This window comes from Eptatretus burgeri, chromosome 8 (genome assembly GCF_056783735.1).
Source record: "Eptatretus burgeri isolate ZD-2024b chromosome 8, Ebu_testis_v1, whole genome shotgun sequence".
Lineage (NCBI taxonomy): Eukaryota > Metazoa > Chordata > Myxini > Myxiniformes > Myxinidae > Eptatretus > Eptatretus burgeri.
Genome location: NC_140968.1, coordinates 95,124,016 through 95,144,185, shown reverse-complemented (window position 1 = coordinate 95,144,185; position 20,170 = coordinate 95,124,016). Strand labels below are relative to the sequence as shown.

Below are 20,170 nucleotides of genomic sequence, written 5' to 3'. Positions count from 1 at the left end.
GTGGGGGGAAAGGCATGCATTATACATGCTCGCGGCGTCAGCTTTGCATCACGTTATGGCATGTCGTAATGCCTCGTCCTGTGATCCAAGCATGTGCTCAATTCCCTGTTGCGACGACAATGCAGCCGCTCCTGCACAGCTGCTGTGGCAGTTTTATGCAGACTCGGAGGTTTTCTCGCACAACAATTTTTGAAAATAATAACAGAACTGATACTCCAGGACCCCACCTTTTGGGTGGTATGAGGAATAGATTCTTGTACTATGAAAGCAAAATGTTGAACGGTTTTTTTGAAATATCGCGTGTACAAAACTACATGGACGGATTATATAGGTCATGGATGGATGATCGGTCGGTCAGACGGAGCTCATTTTAATGTCCCCCGATTCCGACCTTGTCGGAGGGGCGAGGAGCAAAAATGAGGAGGAAGTTCAATTGAGAGGTGGTGGTGATGTCGGTGGTTCGTTATTTGCATTTTAAATGTCTGGTTACAAATAGAAAGCATTTGAGTGTTTTGAAAAAAATCATTTGTGATCACGAACCTTTTTTTTTTGATGTATGTGTGGGTGGAATTGCAGCAACAGCAGATGTACAAGCACGTCACACTTATTTCCCTTCCCGTCCCCATTTTCTCACTCGCTTTTTGCCGTCTGTCTTCATTACCTCTCATAATTTTACTGTGATTTTTAAAGTGGTGGCACTTGGTCTTGTTCCTGATGCCAATTGGCTGTTATTCTTTCTTCACCTTGACAATCGCTTTTGCAATTTCTTTTGTTCGTTTCTATCTTCAAATGCACTTTCTCACCCAATACCCCCTCTCCCACCTTTTCAATATCATGCTTTATTTCACTCCTCGCTATACTAGTTTGTGCCCACAAACCCTCGTCCAATCCCTTCCTCCTGCAGAACTCCCACCAGGCGATCCATACCCGACCTGTCGGGAGCGGTCTTGAGGTTGGAAAGCATGGAGATTCAGGAGGAATGGCAAGACGACGATTTCCCAAAGTAAGTATAGCAAGTGTCCGTTTGCGAGCGTAAAATATAATCCGAGAATCGCGATTATCTTGCAGTATGACCCATTTCCCTCAATTCTTTTGAACGCAGCACTCCAGTCCCAGTGGCCAGTACCTCGTACTCTCGATGAGCTGCGGTTTGAAAGCCAAGTCTCATTTAAAAATGCATGAGACGTGGCTCGCAAGATTGTGCATTTGGCAAGAAATGCACATTCAAAGTGATTAATATCAATGGTATAAATGATTGACGGATCCATGCACAGTGAAACGTCATGATGCAGACCTCGAGATACCCTTATAACTCTCCGCAAGCATCTCGAGTCCACGTCCACAACGTGTACCCATTACCTTAACGCTGCCATGTATGACTGTCTTCGTTGTAACCTCTCTCGACCCCCCCCTCTTCCACTGGTATATTTTTTAATTGTCCCCACGCATTGTAATCGGCTCTGTCTGTCTCTCTGTCCGTCTGTCACCTTATCTCCTCCTAAACAGTTGAGCGGAAATTCACCAAACCTGGTAGTTGTGATCACCACATGGCATGAAGGTGCAAGAGCAGTCATTTTTAGCCTCACCCCCCCCCCCCCCGGGCAGGGGTATAGCCAACACTACAACACCACAAAAAATGCAATTACGGGCACATTTTAAAATGAAACTTTGTACATGCAATCAACATTGGGGGACACATGAAATGTATGTTGGCTGAACGATTTTTTGGGGGGGATTTGACCTCCGGTACACGCCCCGTGGTGTGGGGACTTAGACAGGGGTCAAAATGGGGGGAAAAAAATGTTAAACTCAAAATTTGATGTTCGGTCATTCCTGGTGGAACTTTTGACCATCTTTCAACTTTTTGGAAAGCGTGGGGATTTGCGTGAGCATGCCATCGACTTTACTCGAGTTTAAACCGATGCAGAGGTTCCAGGAAGTGCTTCGTTTGTTTTAATATCCTTAAACCTCCAACCTCTTCTCTTTAGGCCTCAAAACTTTTTCGTTTTGTGGACCGGTGGAACATTTGGCACTTGCTTCCTCATAATCGGCTTACAAATACTTTCCTTTGCTTATGAAATTTTCATCCTCATTCGGCCTTGTCCCAGCATTACTTCCTCCGCTTGCACTTCAAAATAAGGAGGACATCATATTCCTTGTGGCACGTCAACGTTAACGAAATCCGTGAAGGTCATCGAGTGTGCGAATGCATCGTCCTCATCTATATGACATGGAGCGCAGAGTATACATGGAGTACCATTATCATGGACAGATACGTTTTATGGATTAGTCGTATGAAACATTTATAATCACGACTCACCCCACCCATAGTTTTTGCTGCATGCGAGTGTGATGTAAAATGACAAGGAACTTACAAACAAACAAAAAATTCTACATTTAGTTTTGGATTGTTCGATCTGCAGCTATTGTTCGGCCATTACTTCGCTTGGAAAACTGGCCATAAACGAATGCTACTTCGCTCAATGATTTTTTTTTGACTTTAAATCCTTAAAAAAAAAAAAAAATCCAAATTTACATTTCGCTGTTATTTCACTAAAATTTAAAACAGTTATTTTTGAAAAGTTTTGTTCGTTGCGACAAGTGGTCCTTGTAATGGGACTCTGCTGTGTATAGATGCTGCGATTGCAATGGTTTGTGAGAACTTGATGAAAAGTCTGGGTATTTCTTCTCCTGTTTGCATGTCCTGTAGATGGTTTGCAGCCACAGTTGCTCGACTCTTTCCACATGGCTGGGTGGATGACCTAGGGGCGTGCACACTCTCTTCTTCGAGCCGTATAGCCTGGGTTTGAATCCCGGCACAGCTCTAAACTGTCATCTCCGGTATTTCACAGGCAGGAGGAGGAGGAGATGTGGGTACCGTCCCTTGGATGGAGGTTAAACGAGCTCCCCCCCCACCCCCGCCATCTGTCAGCACGAGTTGCTGGACGATAAAGAGTTAAAGATACCACAGTGCCCGTTGCTAAGGGTGGGCGAGTTGTCTCCGACACCCTAAACAAATTCCAACATTCCTGCCTGGACTGCAGGGAGCAAGTGATCTGGTATTCTTGGAGGATCCTTAACACCAGGTTGATATCTCAGTATGGTTGCTGATTGGATAGCAGCGTCTGAACTGTAAACAAGTTGACCAGGTGGTTCGCATGTTTGGTGTGAATGCCCTTCTTCAACACAAAAGGCGACCAACATTTTTCTCAACTTCCAACTGCAGATAGAGCCATAATGGTTGCTCAGTTGTTTTCGTGGAAAGATTTGAGCCAAAGACGTTGCCCTGACAACCCCACAAGAAGGTGGGAATAATTGGACCATATTCGTTATTGTTGTTGTTTGCATGTACAATTACATAAGTACCTGTATTCGAATCCTTTGCACCATAATCTCACTGGAAATCTCAAACGGAATGACACAAAACCCCGACATCGGGAACCTCCAGCCATGCACAGCATGATCGGGTTCCCTCGTGAGGTGAAAGGAGAAATTGAAGGACCGACATCTGACATGGGTTTGTTTTTCTTTCAGGCCTTTGAATGAGTCTGGAATGCAGCCATATATTGGAAGTACTGAGGAAGACAGACAAAATGAATCTGGTAAAAGTTCCACATCGTTCCACAGATTTCTCACACAACAAATGGCAGCTTTGACTATGCTCCCTGACCTCCCCCACCCCCACCCCTCACCACCCCCTCTACCCTCGCACACCCATTTATGAACACCCTCATCACCCAAGATTTAAAATGCAACTATCCAGGTTGGCTCCGACAATGCAAAACTAAGATTAGAAGCGAATAATTAGGGTACCGAGCCTTTCAGGCTGGGTAACGTATTGTTATTCTTCTGTTTGTTATTTCATTATTTATGTTCTTCCGCCACAATTTTGCAGGTTTATTCCCTTTCAAATACATTTTCTCTGCAACCGCTTCTCCAATTGAAATGAAATTTTCACCATTGGTGCAACTGACTACTCATGTGGAATTAAAAAAAAAATTATAATTATGATGTCATATGTCACATAGTGTGGGCAGCCATGTTGGAAAAAAGGAAAGACGATAGACCTCTTTTTCTTCTAAACTGCTATGTGGAAAAAATTAAAACTTAGCACACATCAAGTACTCCCCATGGAAAATAAGTGTTGATGACAGTGACGTCATTGGAGCCTTCGTTATGACGTCACCATTGCATACGTCGAACGTTTTATCCGACCAGTATGAACGTTCTTGACGGTGACCTCGGGACAAAATGCTCAAGAGAATTAAATTGATGATGTCATCGGTCACGTGGTTTGGCAGTCATATTGGATTGAAAAGAAAACGCTTTAAAAATCTTCTTCTCCAGAACGGCTTACAACATCGATGGGGAACTTGATGCACATGATGTACTAGCCTTGGGGAACATCGGGTGTTTTAAATTTAACCTCGTATATTACATGGTCTGGCAGCCATAATGTTTCTGAAGAATAAACCTTTAATAATATTCTTCTCCAGAACGGCTTGACAGATCGAGGGGAAACTTTACACACATGTTCCGCAAGCCTTGGGAAGACCAGATTGTTCACGAAAACATCAAAGGTCACATGATCTGGCAGGCATATTGGATTGAATGACAATCTTTTAAAAAGTAATTTCTCTTGATCCGATTTATCGATTGACGTGAAATTTCACAAGTATTATCTCGTAGTCATGGCAAATACATGTTTAAAACTTCAACGTGATCGGTCACATGATTTGGCAGCCATGTATTTTTTATGTTTTTTTTGAAGACTAACCTGACAATTTATCTTCTCCTGAACGGTTTACGAGATCGATGTGAAACTTCACACGCATGATCAAAGAGTCTTTGGGAATATAGTTTGTTAATTTAAATGTCATCGGTCTCATGGATTGGCAGCCATTAAAAAAAAAAACAATTTAAATCTGGGTTTCTAAAATATTTTTTTGAATTGAAATTTTAAAATCCAATTTTGAAATTGGTTTTATAAAGAGGACGTCATGGGTCACATGTCTGATCAAAGCGGGGGCCAGTGTATAGCCCAACCCCCGTCTCACAAATCTCTGCTCCCTCTTTGTTCTTCAACGCCTCAACCCCCTCCCCCCACCCCAGTGTTTCACCTCTCCCCCCTCAAACCGCAAGAATTCTCTTCCCACCCCCTGACTCCAGGATCTCCCCCCCAACCAAAGAACTTTCGCCCTGACCTAATAACCCAATAACTCCCGCCCACCCAACCTCCAACTCTCTTTCCCCCCCAACCTCCAACTCTCTCCCCCCACCCAACCTCCAACTCTCTCCCCACCACCCAACCTCCAACTCTCTCCCCACCACCCAACCTCCAACTCTCTCCCCACCACCCAACCTCCAACTCTCTCCCCACCACCCAACCTCCAACTCTCTCCCCCACCACCCAACCTCCAACTCTCTCCCCCACCACCCAACCTCCAACTCTCTCCCCCCACCACCCAACCTCCAACTCTCTCCCCCACCACCCAACCTCCAACTCTCTCCCCCACCACCCAACCTCCAACTCTCTCCCCCACCACCCAACCTCCAACTCTCTCCCCCCACCACCCAACCTCCAACTCTCTCCCCCACCACCCAACCTCCAACTCTCTCCCCCACCACCCAACCTCCAACTCTCTCCCCCCACCACCCAACCTCCAACTCTCTCCCCCCACCACCCAACCTCCAACTCTCTCCCCCACCACCCAACCTCCAACTCTCTCCCCCCACCACCCAACCTCCAACTCTCTCCCCCCACCACCCAACCTCCAACTCTCTCCCCCCACCACCCAACCTCCAACTCTCTCCCCCACCACCCAACCTCCAACTCTCTCCCCCACCACCCAACCTCCAACTCTCTCCCCCACCACCCAACCTCCAACTCTCTCCCCCCACCACCCAACCTCCAACTCTCTCCCCCCACCACCCAACCTCCAACTCTCTCCCCCCACCACCCAACCTCCAACTCTCTCCCCCCACCACCCAACCTCCAACTCTCTCCCCCACCACCCAACCTCCAACTCTCTCCCCCACCACCCAACCTCCAACTCTCTCCCCCCACCACCCAACCTCCAACTCTCTCCCCACCACCCAACCTCCAACTCTCTCCCCCACCACCCAACCTCCAACTCTCTCCCCCCACCACCCAACCTCCAACTCTCTCCCCCCACCACCCAACCTCCAACTCTCTCCCCCACCACCCAACCTCCAACTCTCTCCCCCACCACCCAACCTCCAACTCTCTCCCCCCACCACCCAACCTCCAACTCTCTCCCCCACCACCCAACCTCCAACTCTCTCCCCCACCACCCAACCTCCAACTCTCTCCCCCCACCACCCAACCTCCAACTCTCTCCCCACCACCCAACCTCCAACTCTCTCCCCCCACCACCCAACCTCCAACTCTCTCCCCCCACCACCCAACCTCCAACTCTCTCCCCCCACCACCCAACCTCCAACTCTCTCCCCCCACCACCCAACCTCCAACTCTCTCCCCCCACCACCCAACCTCCAACTCTCTCCCCCCACCACCCAACCTCCAACTCTCTCCCCCACCACCCAACCTCCAACTCTCTCCCCCCACCACCCAACCTCCAACTCTCTCCCCCACCACCCAACCTCCAACTCTCTCCCCCACCACCCAACCTCCAACTCTCTCCCCCCACCACCCAACCTCCAACTCTCTCCCCCACCACCCAACCTCCAACTCTCTCCCCCCACCACCCAACCTCCAACTCTCTCCCCCACCACCCAACCTCCAACTCTCTCCCCCACCACCCAACCTCCAACTCTCTCCCCCACCACCCAACCTCCAACTCTCTCCCCCCACCACCCAACCTCCAACTCTCTCCCCCACCACCCAACCTCCAACTCTCTCCCCCACCACCCAACCTCCAACTCTCTCCCCCACCACCCAACCTCCAACTCTCTCCCCCACCACCCAACCTCCAACTCTCTCTCCCCCCCACCCAACCTCCAACTCTCTCCCCCCCACCCAACCTCCAACTTTCTTCTCCACCCCAAAACAAAGCGGGGTGGCTTGGGACTAGGTCATAATTTCCCGAAGCTATAAAGTGGCACGTCTCGTTGCTATTATTGTTTTGTTTTTAAACGCATTCTGTAAATATTATATTAAAGCTTTCTCAATAAATTGTATTTGGCACGTTCTGTATACTGAACTTGGTTATTACCCTGCACACGTGAAGCAAAAAGTGCGGTTAAGCAATGGGATCCCTTCTGTCTGTCTGTCTCTCTGTCTGTCCATAAACACCAGTTTATGATCGAGGAACGGCTTGATTTCAATTGAATGTTTTATTTTGAACATGAATCGGAAAACGAACCTGTAGTTTAGCAGTAATTTGGCTCTGAATTTGTCCCGATCTCACCTGGGCAGAGAGGAGTGAGGTCATTTTTTTTAGTCTGCCTGCCTGTCTGGCAGTTAGACAAAATTGAAAATCATTCCAAACAGGAAACTTTCTGGTTTTTTTTCAGGACATCATGGAGGACACAAACAACAGGCACAAATAACTCTTATGTAACCTGTAAAATAAAGTGATGCAAAAATGGTGAAGGCGGCTGCTTTGGGGTCACTTGTAGCTTCCTCATCTACTTCGTAGACGTACGATCCAGCACGTGTATTCACGTAGACTTCTTACCCTGTTTTAAACTATCAGATCTACATCGGCGCTAAACTTCCGGAAGTTTTTTTCGACGACCTTTAAATTCTTTATTTTATTTCAATTGAATTGCATACTTGAACAATGTAAAACACAAATCACCTTTTTAGCGGTTTCAAAACCCTTCCGTTTAGCAGTACTTGGACAAAATATTTCTGGCATTTTACGTCATCATGACCAATCAAATTTTCCGTTTCCGTTCCAAATTTTCCAACACCCATGGTCTTGTTTCTTAAGTCTACAAGGGGTAAGATGTTTTGTGAACTCTCCAGTTTTCTCATTCACTGGATGTCGATATTGAATCATGTAATTGTCTATCTTTTATTAATTAAACTCTCCAAACACGTCCTTTATCCATGATTGTTAATTCACACCAATGTATTTCACCGATGCTACCAGGTGAGGCCGGCACTGCACAGCAAGGCACACACCAAAGGAAAAACTGATGGCGCCACCGCTCAGCTTGTCGCTGGATCACAGTGAGGGCTCCCTCATCTCGGATGCAGATACACCTGACTTTGATGTGGATGACCTGGAGACGCCAGATGACACGGAGTCGCTTGACTATCTTGGAACCTCCAATGACTTGGAGTGGGAAGGTAATAATAGATTGGTGCAGAAAACAGTTTTTTGTGTGTGCAAATAATGATGGCTCATTGGCTTGTATTCAAAATTGGCTGTAAAGGTGGAAAAATATGCCTTCATCAAGGTGTGATTGTAATATTTAATACAAATGAAAAACTGGAATGGCACTCGATAGAGCGCATCCCTCCGCCAGGCTGAACAGTTTGTTTTGTATCCCACTGATAGGCCAGATATGGACCCAGACCTCCAAAATCGAATCGGCTTGTTCTTGTCACCTACCCAGCTCTTCCACCAAGTTTCGTCCACATCTGGCCACAACCTTTTGAGATATCGATCGTGCTATATATCGTTTTTGGTCCTATCTCTCAATAGCGAAGAATCACTTTGAAAATTCTCATCTCCGGATCTTCAACAAAATGTAATCATTTCATCCTTGTCACACACCCAATCTGTCCACCAAATTTCATCCGAATCCTTCCACAACTTTTTAAGATATCTTGTTCACAATCAAACAGATGGACAGACCTGTGGTGGTCGGAGTAATAATCGTATTCCACAGTGATAAACCATAATGCCAATTCCTTTAGCCCTCAGGGCACAACACGTTTCTACAGAGCCCATGTGAAGACGAGACTAAAACCAATCCCGATGTACTCAACATGATGTATGCACGTGCGTTATCCACAGGACACTGGTGTTTGCAGGCTGCACACACTTGCTAGCCTGTTCTCTTCACCACTTGCTCAGCTCACTGCAAATCTTCGGCCTTTCTTAGCTCTAGAGGCGTGAGCTCCCATGTACTTGGCACCATACAAGTTTCTCTCTTCAACTAGTTTGTCCTCCATCAGTCCTGTCTGTCTCTGTGTTCTGTGTGCCATATCTCTCCCTTCTGTATGCACACTGTCTTGTCACTGTTCTTCATCGTGAACTCCACTGCCCTTTCAGCTCTGCCCTCCATCCCTTACGATCAGGCAGTAGCGATGTGGAAGAAGCTTGGAACTATTCGTGCACATCCGTCTGCCGGGGCAGGGTTGGCATGATGGCACAGTGAGCTGGCACCAGCTCATGGCTGTGATGAATGACTATCAAAGAAAGCGGGGATGAAGTTGGGCGACTTTTAATTGTAAAATGGTGAAGGCGTCTGGTGTGGGGTCACGTGTGGCTTCCTATAATCCAACACATTTATTCACATAGTACAAAACAGGGTACAAGAAGTCTATCAGATCCCTCCTCCATTTTAGTTCCAATATGTTTGACAATTCTGAATTCATCAACTTTGCTCTGATGTCAGATTCCCGAACATGGAATGAAGATTACTACATACAAAAGATTGAGTTTGTATTACCTCTATTGTTGATATATTAAAAAAGTAACATACATCAGCCTGCTGAAAACTTGCTCATTCATGAACGTTGTTGTACAAGTCGATTTTAAACACCATAAAAGTCCAATGTGATTGTTCATTTAGTTTTTGGCATAGATGACATCATAATGCACAAGCTCTTTTGGGATTGCATCATCCCATTAAAATTTCAACTTTCTGGCAAGTGCCTTTTATGGATTTTATGGTTTTGTTGATTACTGACTGATTGGAAGAGATGCAGAGTTTGAATGTCGGTGGCTGAAGCAAATGTAACGGTTGTGCTTCACCACCATGACTGTGCCGTGACTGTACCCACCCAAATTACTCCATTCTACAAAGCTTAATGTTTGAATACAATGGTTCTTTTGTTCCCTATTGTTTGCTCGGGACACAGATGACACACCCCTGCACAATGACGGAATGCTGCCGGAGTACACTGTGGAGGAAGAGCGATGTGACTTGAGGCGGTGGCGATCCGTACTGGTTGGAGAGCAAGAGCACCGCATTGATATGCTTGCCATTGAACCGTACAAGCGTGTTGTCTCTCATGGTGGTGAGACGCCGCACGACCATCAAAAACAATAAGTGCATGCAAACTTATTTGCAACAAAGCAGATATCCGGTTATGGATTTGTGCAATAAAACCCAGAAGTATGAGTGTCGGTATGAAAGTAATGCCTCTTATTTTATTTCTTACCAAATGCAATTCCAATGTGAACGGCACTCGGTGGAGCGCATACCTCTGCCAGGCTTAACAGATTACATTTTGTATCCCACTGATAGGCCGGATCTGCATTCAGACTTTAACCAAAATCGAATTGGCTTGGTCTTGTTGCCTACCCAACTCATTCACCAAGTTTTGTCACAACCCGTCCAAAACCTTTTGAGATATCGTGCTGTGTATCGTTTTTGACCCAATCTCTCAATTATGAAGAATGACTTTAAAAATTCTGGTATCCGGATCCAGATCTTCACCAAAATTGAATCATTTCGTCCTTGTCACACAAAGTCCTGAAAGTCCTTGTCCTGAAATCTGTCAATCAAATTTTGTCCGAATCCATCCGCAACTTTTTTGAGATATCCTGCTCACAGACAGACAGACAGACTGACAAACAAACAAGACAGGGGTGAAAACAACCTCTGCCCACCAGATTACTATGGTGGAGGTAATTACAGGGAATATGCACACATATTTGGCAAATATGAAGTTGTTTTTCCACATGGTCCCTTTCAACTACAATTCACTTTAATGGGTGCATCAATTTGACTCTTGTTTTCTGTTGTCTCTGCGGTTGTCGTCCGACCACTTAGAGGTTTGTCGTCGATATCAGTTTCCCTGTTCTTGAAACACTTTGTCCAACATTTAACAGCTCGCATCAATGGCAGTCGTCATCCACATTCTTTAAACGGCTATGAATATCCATTGGAGGAACCTCTCTGCTGTAAGAAATTCAATAACTGCTCTCTGCTTCATATGCACATCGAGCAGGGCAGCCATTTTGAAAATGTGGTGTGATGTTGTCACATGATTGATCCCAGTGCCGCTCGACTTAAAATGGGCGGGAGAATCAATCTTTTCATTATGATCTCGCTTAGCTTTTCTACGACACTTTGATTATGAACTGCAAAACAAGAGAGATTACTTTCTTACTGACCCTCGTAATTTGAGGCCTACATGAGGACACCTGTAAAAGAGAAAGAAGGCTTGTATTGCATTATTAATAGCTGTTATAGTTGCAATTCTCTCTCTTGTTACATTGCTGTATTTCCTCTTATATATTGTATCTGAGATTTTGATGCTCATGTGGTACCCGCAACACTCTGTATCCCTCATCTCAGGTTACTATGGTGATGGTCTCAATGCCATCATTGTATTTGCAGCCTGCTACCTGCCTGAGGGCTCAGGTCCAGAGTACCACTACATTATGGAGAACCTCTTCCTGTAAGCTGCTTCCCATAATGAAAACCATTGTGTATACTAACACTAAAAAAATTTGCTGTACTTTCTCAGTCCTCTCCATTTAAAATGAGAAAATATGAACAATTTGGTCAATTATCCCATTTGCATGTATTGTCTGAGACTATTTTTGGAGGGAGGAGTATATGTGTATTGGGGGTGAAACAACCGTACAAATAAACTATTTCAGTCACAAGACAGCCATATCAGAACGATTTCTAACAGTGGCTTCTTTTCCCAATTCTACTTTGTCTTTAAAAAGCAGCCGAAGATTCCAAATGCTGATAAATAATTTTTTTAAATGCAAAAAAATTAGCCGAGTGCGAGCGGAGATTCCACCCCCACCCCTTCCTCCCCAGCACCCAGCACGTAGCAAAGTGGATCAAGATATCCACATACATTTATCAAATAAGATACTCACGTTGACCATGGATCTCAACATAGGATATACTGTATGACATGCAACCGAGACTGAACGCATCATCAGATTTTCCAAACCAAGATGTAATTTATAAATGGGTAAGCACACTTCCAGAGCTGCCACTTTCCCGACTTTTATTCCTTTATCCCCCCCCCCCCCATACCCACCCACATTATGTGCACCTGTGCGATTATAAAAATATAAGGGATTCCTTGCAAATGTGTTGCAAATTGGTGTTCGAGTCTCGAATTGTATTTGCCCCAACCACTCCACCTTAACTCCTCTTTTATTTATTTTGTTTTTTTATCAAGCACCGCATCCCTCTTTTGTCGACCTCGTTTTATATATCTGTTTTTTGTTGGGTTGGGGGTGGGGAGGATGTGTCTCCTCGAGGTTTAAAAATTTTAACATTCAGATTTGCCTTAGCAGGTGCAATACCCCATTGTGTGAATCTCAAAACATGGGATTAGTGGGTGTCGGGTAAAGGGGGAAATCTGACTTTCTTGTCTTTACTCGGTCTGTACAGAACCATCTTTCACATAAACAACACATCCTCACATACTAGGCATCACCTTTTGACAGTTTTGTCTTTCTAGTAGAGTGTCCTTCACTTTTCATTTCTGCCTGTTTGTCTCGTGGTATTTCGGTCCTGGGTTCCATTTTCTGGGTTTGCATGATCGTTACTTGACATTCTATGACAACCTGTACTTTTACAGGCTTTGTTGGGACATCGTACTTTCTTGCTGGTGAGCTGTCTATGAATCATAGTTTGAACATCTGTATCAACACATCACTGGAGTCTGCATTTATTTATTTATTTTTACAATAAAGGAATGGCATCCTGCACGATACACCCTTTTACCGCATGCCTTCCGTAATTGTCTCCAATACTGGATTTAACCGTGGAATATAGAGTTTGTCTCAATGAGGAAAGCCAGTGAAGGTGTCCGTGTCCCATTCATCCAGGTAATAGCCCATAGCTCTAAATTTGCAGAAAGGGTTGGAGATGGGAATCACTTTTTCGTGATAACAGTGGGATATTGTGATTATTTCAAAATGGCTGCATAATCTCTGCAAGGCATAGTCATCCCGATTATGTTGGACCATTATCTTGCTTTGTTTAAGATCCTCAGCCGTCTGTTTCGTACGATCCCGGCTGTCCTGGCTCGTTCCTTTGATTCTCCAAATTGAGATGCTGTCACTTCTTTTATTTATTTATTTTCCATTCACCGTTATATTTTTCTGCATCTGCTTCTGCTCAGGTTTGTCGTGAGCACTCTGGAACTCCTTGTGGCTGAGGACTACTTGATTGTCTACCTGAATGGTGCCACTCCAAGGCGCCGCATGCCAGGCCTTGGCTGGCTCAAGCGATGTTATCAAATGATTGACAGAAGGTGTGTTTGACAAGGTTGGGGTGGATGATTCCTTTCTACACGTTCCTAATTGCAGAGTTCATAGAACACCTTACTCCACGCATTCTTGAGAAAAAGGACATGGGAAGGGTCTTTTAACCGATTGCTTTGTGTTTCCGAACACGATCTATGCAGGCTTTGTTTGTGAACTTTGAATAACAGGCGCGACGGCAACCGTATGAAGCCGATGGGTCAAATGGAACAGTCCAGAGCTGAAATTTCTGCCAACTCTTCTTAGTTAAACTGACTATTTTGGAACTATCTTTGAGAAAACAATACACTCAATAACCATCTTTTGAATGAAGTTAGCTCTGGTTGCATCGCAAGGTGCTGCCATTTTGTCTGAATCTCGCCGATACTCCAGCTTCAGAGCATGCAGCAAATTTGATTGGTAAAGATGCTGTAAAATTTTGCTTAAGTGGCTGCTAAACTGAAGGTTTTTGGAAGTGCAAACAAGGCAATTCGTTTTCTACAGTGTTCAAGTATATAATTCAATTGAAATAAAATAAAAGTTTTAAAGGTTGTCAAAAAGAAAAAAAAAGCATTTAATCGGAAGTTTACCGCCGTTGATGCACCGTCTGTTTCACCACCTTATTTAACATGTTAAATTAATTGTTTGTGCGCTTGTTGTTTGTCCTTCTATGACATCCCTAAAAACAGTACGTTTCCTGTCTGGAATGATTTTCAATTTTTTTTGACTGCCATACAGGCAGATAGAGTTAGGCAACTACCTTATGCCTTCCTCTGCGTCTATGCGTGCCTGGGACGGGATTCCTTACAATTTGCCAAATTCAGAGCCAAAGAACTGCTACGCTGCAGGTTGTGTTCCGATTCTTTTTCAAATAGGTTTTCTACAGTGTTCAAAATATAACATTCACTTGAAACAAAGGAGTTCCTCTATCATGGAAATAGACTGGTCGACAAACAGTGTGAACCAATTGCTTAACCACACTTTGCGCTGCACACGCGGGACAATTATGGTTGTATGCAAATTTAATTTTACAACTTTTTGAAAAATGTCAGCAGTCGACAAGATGAACGAGTTATACAGTTTGCTCCATCAAGCCTAACTGGCTCCATGTGATTGCATATTTTCGTCGTCTCAAGCCTCATGTTTACGGTGCCTGGTTTGTGCACTAGTTATTGAAATGTTGCTGAAAAAAAAGTTTGGGGATGGGGGTGGTGAGGGATTGTGTTGAATATAATAATAATAATTGTCTTGCTTGTCGATTCGTTGAAAGACAAAATACTGGACATGCCGATTCATTGTCTTTGTCTGAAGATGGTGTTCCGTCGGTCCAAAAAGGGATGGTTCAAACATTATAAGGACAAGTTGTGAAACTGCTTTTAAAATCAGTATACGTATGGTCCGAAAAGTCTCTTATTTTCGTCTACAGTACTTCAAAATCTTTCATACCATGCACACATTCTGGATAACATGCAGTTTTACAACTTTGTGGTTTTTATTTATTGTCTCCTCTTCTTATGGATACAAAGTCTAGGCTCATGCAAGAACGAGGTGACAGAGAGGGTAAAAGGCAATGCACGGACTGTGGAGTAGTTGGGTCACAGCTGGACACCGTAAGGGGATGAATGAACAATAGGAGGAGAGAGAAGAGGGAAGGAAACCTGTAAATAATGATGGAAACTGTCATGGGTTGGAGGGATGGAGGATGATGATGAGGTGGTGGTGTATTCCCAACTTGAAGCCCTGGAGGATAGAGGGGGATTAAACATGTTGAGGAAGGAGGTAAGGTGAGCAGTAAGCATGGATTTTGGGTACTTTGCAAAGGAGTGGGTTGCTGAAAGAAACGTGTGTTCTGGTGAGGGACGGAGGGATGAATGAGCAGTTGGGTGCAAGACTTGAGGAGAGGCGTTAGAAAACAGTAGCCATCGCAACTTCTCTGCGGTGAGAGTGCAGCAGACTCTATGCTTCTGCTCTTCTGTAGTAGATGCCGATGATGTGGGTGAAGCTGTGGCACAAGGACGTAGTTGTGCAGCGGGACTCAAATGAACTATTACCAAAGGCATTTGGTGGTTTAGAAGTTCAGAAAAACAGAGGAAGGATTTGGCATTACTGAGGATGCCCAGTCTGCAGTTGGCTTCGAAGGCTAGCTTTGATTATATAGTCTTCCTCGGAGAAGGAAAAAAATTTTGGATACCTTGTCAAGGCTCGTATGAGAGCTAACACACAACGCACAGCAATGGGGGCATGAGACAGGGGTGGGAGTGGGAAGGACAAAACAGTGGGGAACAGAGACATTAGATCTGTGGAAGGGAGAGGGATGGGGTGGGGAACATGGGGTATACAAGATGGACATTACAGGGAATTTGAAGGAGGTGGGTTTGGGTGGATTAACGGGAGTGGAAAAGATTGAGGATTTGGATGGGGGACGATAAGAGGTGGTGCTGAACAGCTGATTTGAAGGCCTGGATGGAAGAATGGGATTGAAGAGAGTGAGGGAGTTTTTCCAAAGGTGGGGGAAAACAGGAATTGAAGAGTGAAGGTGAGCGGTGATTCGTGATTTTGGTAGTTTTACCAGAAGGGGGTTGTTGGTGGACCTTGAGTGCCCTGCAAAAATGTGGTGGGGACAAATCGCAGACACAGCAGGGGGGGGGGGATGAGACCGGAGATGCCTTGGTTTCCACAGCGTGAAGCCGAGAATGGTGGGAGGTAGGAGCACCAGCCCAGAGGGGAGAGCAGTACTCCATCAGGCTGTGCACGAAAGCTTTATATGTGGTCAGGAGCTTAGTTGTAGCTGATGGTAAGGCTTAGAAGTTTGAGATGCTGAACTTCTTCCAGTGGTTGATTGCAGATGTATGGGTAGATAGGTGGGTTCGTTTGATGATCCCTTCAGGAGAGAAAGGGCGAGTATATGAAATATGCCTGGATTGAAAGATTTATTGCAAGTGTTAGATAAATATCTTATCCTTTCCAGGTCAGCAGAAAGGGAAGCTGCTCCTTCCAGCCTGTCAGAGACTCTGAGGGATGTGGAATGTATGGTATAATGTGGAGTAATCTGCAAACAGCAAAAGAGAGATTTCCAGCCTTGGAACGCACACCACGAAAGGTGTTGTATAACTTAGGCTACTGTTGTTTGAGATTTAAGAAGCTGAACTCCATCCAGGACAGAGCTGCTCGAATTTGCTCACGACATTCTCAGATCGACATCCGTTCCCTGTCATACCATCGTTTCCTGGCTGCAATGTGTACTCTCTACAGAAAGCACTGCAGCAACTCGCTATCCCTCCTCCAGAAACTCCTTTCATCACCACAACCTTTACATTCAAGCAGCACAAACGGTATTATGCTCAAAACATCACCTTCAAGTTCTACTTCGAGTTATACATGCCGACTCAGACAAATGCTGCCGTTCTTTCATCATCGATGGATCAAAATTATTGAATTCCCAACCAAGTATTATCCCAGGAGAACTATCACCATATGGACTGGAGCAGTTTAAAGAGAATGCCCTCCAACATAATATCAGGACTAGCATAACCCGTACTCTGCGCGACATGTTGGGGTGGGTGTGTTTGAGAAAGGAACTGATGCAGAGTATCAGTAGTAATTTTACTTTAATTCAGTAAGTGGAATACGATTTCACTGTTTCAGAACCATTTTATTTACTTTTTTTTGTACCATGCACCTCATATGGTCTTTGAGATAATGTTAGCCGAATATCACGTTACTCGAGCGCAGAACAAAGTTGAAGATAGCGCGACACGAAACCACAAACTCGGAAATAATATTGTTGTGGTTACCAAATTCGCAAACCACCATTCAGGTCCCTTAGGTGAGATATCTCGGTAAGTATATGTGTAGTTAGGCCCAAACCCGTTGTCTAGAGGGAATAAATGTCATTCATGCGTGCTGCGACTCTTCAGGATAGCCGTTTTTCTTTTACTATCTTTATTTTGGACCAACCGCCATTGTTACCACCGCCAACCGCGTCTCAACAGTCGTCACAACATCAACCACCCACCACAACGCCGCTTCACCACAACAGCCACGACCTTTCCCGTCACACCTCGCAACCGTCGCATCGCCACCGTTCTTGCGCCGCTTGTGGGTACCGGTATTGGACTCGTGCAGGGCGCGCGCCGAACAGCGTGTACAAAACCACGGATTTTCCGCTCCAAAAACGGATCAAAAACAACACACGCCCACTTTTGTTCCGTCCAATCGGTGAGCGAGGGGCGATTTGGCCCCGCCTCCAGGGCGTTGGAGGGCGGTCGCTATATGCAAATTCATGGATCAAAATGCATTCACGCCCACTTTTTCTCGGGCCAATGGGGAGCGAGGTGAAAGGTCGAAGGCAGGGGGTCAAAGGCGAAGCCACGGGGCTTATATAAGCGGCTGCGTTGGTCGTCGTCGTCGTCGTGTGCGTTGGGGTTGTGTGTGCGTTGGAAGGAGTTCGCAGGAGGAAGAGTTCGGAGTTGGAGTCGGAGCGAAGAGGACGGAGCTGTGGAGAGGCGGCGGCGGCGAGGGCAGACGAGGGGGTGCTCGCGTCGGTGCCGGGAGCTGCACACCAGGGAGGCCGACGGCGCGACCTGGTCGAGGTGGAGACGCTCGTCGCGGGACCCGAGACAGAGTAAAAATCCTCCTTTCCCCGAGCATCAGCAACCCCCTCCTGTTTCCCCCCCCCCCCGCGCTGAGATAGTGTGACCACGGGGGCCCCTTTTCCCACCCCCTACCAGACACTGTCCGCGAGGCCCGCGGAGTTGAGGCACCATCGCCGCTCCGCGTCTCATCACCAGACGGGTAGGCCCGACCCGGTCTCGGCCTCAGGCCCGCCTCATCCTTGAGGGTGTTCTTTTTCTTGGTTTTGGGTATGTGTTGTCGGCGCCGTCTGTGAAGTAGAATTGTATAAGTGTTGCCGTGTGCTCGGTAGTCGGTATTAGCTCTGCATTGTGTCTTCGCTTTTACATTTGCTTTTTGTGTAAAATTGCATTGTGTTTCTCTTCTTTTCTATGTGCTTTTGGTGGAATTGTATATGTGTGCTTTCCGTTCATCGCGAATAAATGTGCTTTATGTTGAACTGCTTTCCCGCTTCGCTTCGTCATTTCTCTCATTTAATCCTCATCTTGCTTCACGTAAAGGGTTGGTAGTGGGCTGAATACGCCCGATAATTCATCGAACCGTCGAGGCCGACGATAACACCGCTCGGTTATCCCGATAGTACGGAACGGGTCGCTTAAGTGGCCCGTGTCCGAAGTCGACCTGCGGCGAGGTGCGATCGCCCGGTCTACCCTCCGTGTGGGTACTTAGGTAGGTCGAATTTGGCGAGCAACCCTATCCCACGCGGGGGCCGATTGGCTCGATCGCGGTGAGACCGAAAGGTCCACCCGTGACCGGTTCCCGGCGTTAGTCCGAGAGGGTCACAACTGGATTGTCCGTCCGGTGGGCGACGTGCCGCGATTCGAGTTACGTGGCCGTCAGCACGCCGGCAGGCGCGAATCCGTAACACTGGTGTCAGGTCGTGCGATACAAATCCATCGCCCTCCTCGCGGCACTGGTATCGGAGAACAGGAAAACGGGCTCTCCTGTCTCCAGCTAAATTCACGGGAATCGGTCCAGGGGTGAGAGAAGCGACCCCCGATTCCCTCCAAATTACGAGCGAGCGAAATTAACCCTTCACGAGAAGCAAGATGGCGTCTCAAGGCGAGCGGGAGCCGGAGGTATTAGAAATGGATGTAGAATGTGTGGAATCCATGGCTCAGGATGAAATCCCCGTGCAGGAAATGTTGGTTGTACAGGAAAACGAACTCGCCCAACTGAACCCAGAGCCCGAAATGGGTGCGGCAGCGGCCGCGGTGTATGACACCTCCCCTCCCCCTCTCCACCAAAACCCCCCGACCCTTGCCGAAACGGCTCACCCAAGCGCACCCGACATGGCCCAGTTATGCGCCATGCTGGCGGCAATGACAAATGAAATGAAAAACGAAATGAAAGGCATGAACGAAAAGATAAATGCGAACATGAACGAAAAGATGGATGCGAATACACAACAAATAAACGAAAAGATGGATACAAACAAAATGAACAAGCAAATGAGGGAAGAAATGAAAGAACTACGGGGTGAGACGCAGAACATGGGCCGATGCCTGCAGGCGGGCATGAAGGCCGTGACCAGGGAGCTGGGAATGGCGACTCCACGTGTGGGAGCAAACGAGCTGGAAGGGGGTGCAACGGCTGACAGGCCCGCGGTGGAAGCGGGTAAAAAAATAATTCGGGGAGCGTGTTGGGCGAGGGTCGTGACAGAAGAAGTGACGATGACCGAAAGGGAAAAATTAAATGGGGAGACCAAAACGTGCGAGACGAGACACGAGGTGACGACAACGGAAATAATAGTTGAGACAAGAGAGGTAAAGGGTGAAGAGTTGGCAGAGACACGGGAGACAGAAAAATAGAGGGAAGACTACACGATGAAGACGGGGTAAGTGACGCACACACACACACGGAGGTAGTGGAGGATAATGGGGGTGAGCTGGCGGACTGGGTAGAGACCCAGTGCGAGCACCTGGATGGCCTCCTCCAGGAACGAGGGGAGGGAGTATGCCCCCTTGAGGCGAGTCACGACCAGGTGAGTTCGGTCGTGCTTTGCGAGGTTGAGGGGACGGGTGCTGTGGACAGGTGCACGGAGAGCTTGGGGGGTATAGAGGCCCCGGAGACCCTTGTGGGGACACGAATCCACAGTGTGGTTGTCCCTGTGTGTGTGGTGCAAGGGGTGAGTGCGTCCCCGTGTG

At 46.6% G+C, this 20,170-nt stretch overlaps 1 protein-coding gene across 6 annotated transcripts in view; it reads left to right on the top strand.

Moving 5' to 3' along the window:
* The window catches only part of BNIP2 (BCL2 interacting protein 2), a 113,022-nt gene that overhangs the window by 16,774 nt on the left and 76,078 nt on the right, over positions 1–20,170 (top strand). For 4 of the 6 annotated variants that reach the window (XM_085893067.1, XM_085893065.1, XM_085893066.1 and 1 more), the window contains exons 1-4: positions 8,082–8,281; positions 10,025–10,183; positions 11,470–11,572; positions 13,271–13,402. In XM_085893067.1, the coding sequence (XP_085749193.1) occupies positions 8,128–8,281; positions 10,025–10,183; positions 11,470–11,572; positions 13,271–13,402 (548 nt within the window). In that variant the 5' untranslated portion in view covers positions 8,082–8,127. Of the gene's footprint in view, positions 1–904; positions 1,004–3,534; positions 3,603–8,081; positions 8,282–10,024; positions 10,184–11,469; positions 11,573–13,270; positions 13,403–20,170 lie in introns of those variants that run through there. The other 2 variants (XM_085893069.1, XM_085893068.1) reach the window with 2 other exon arrangements.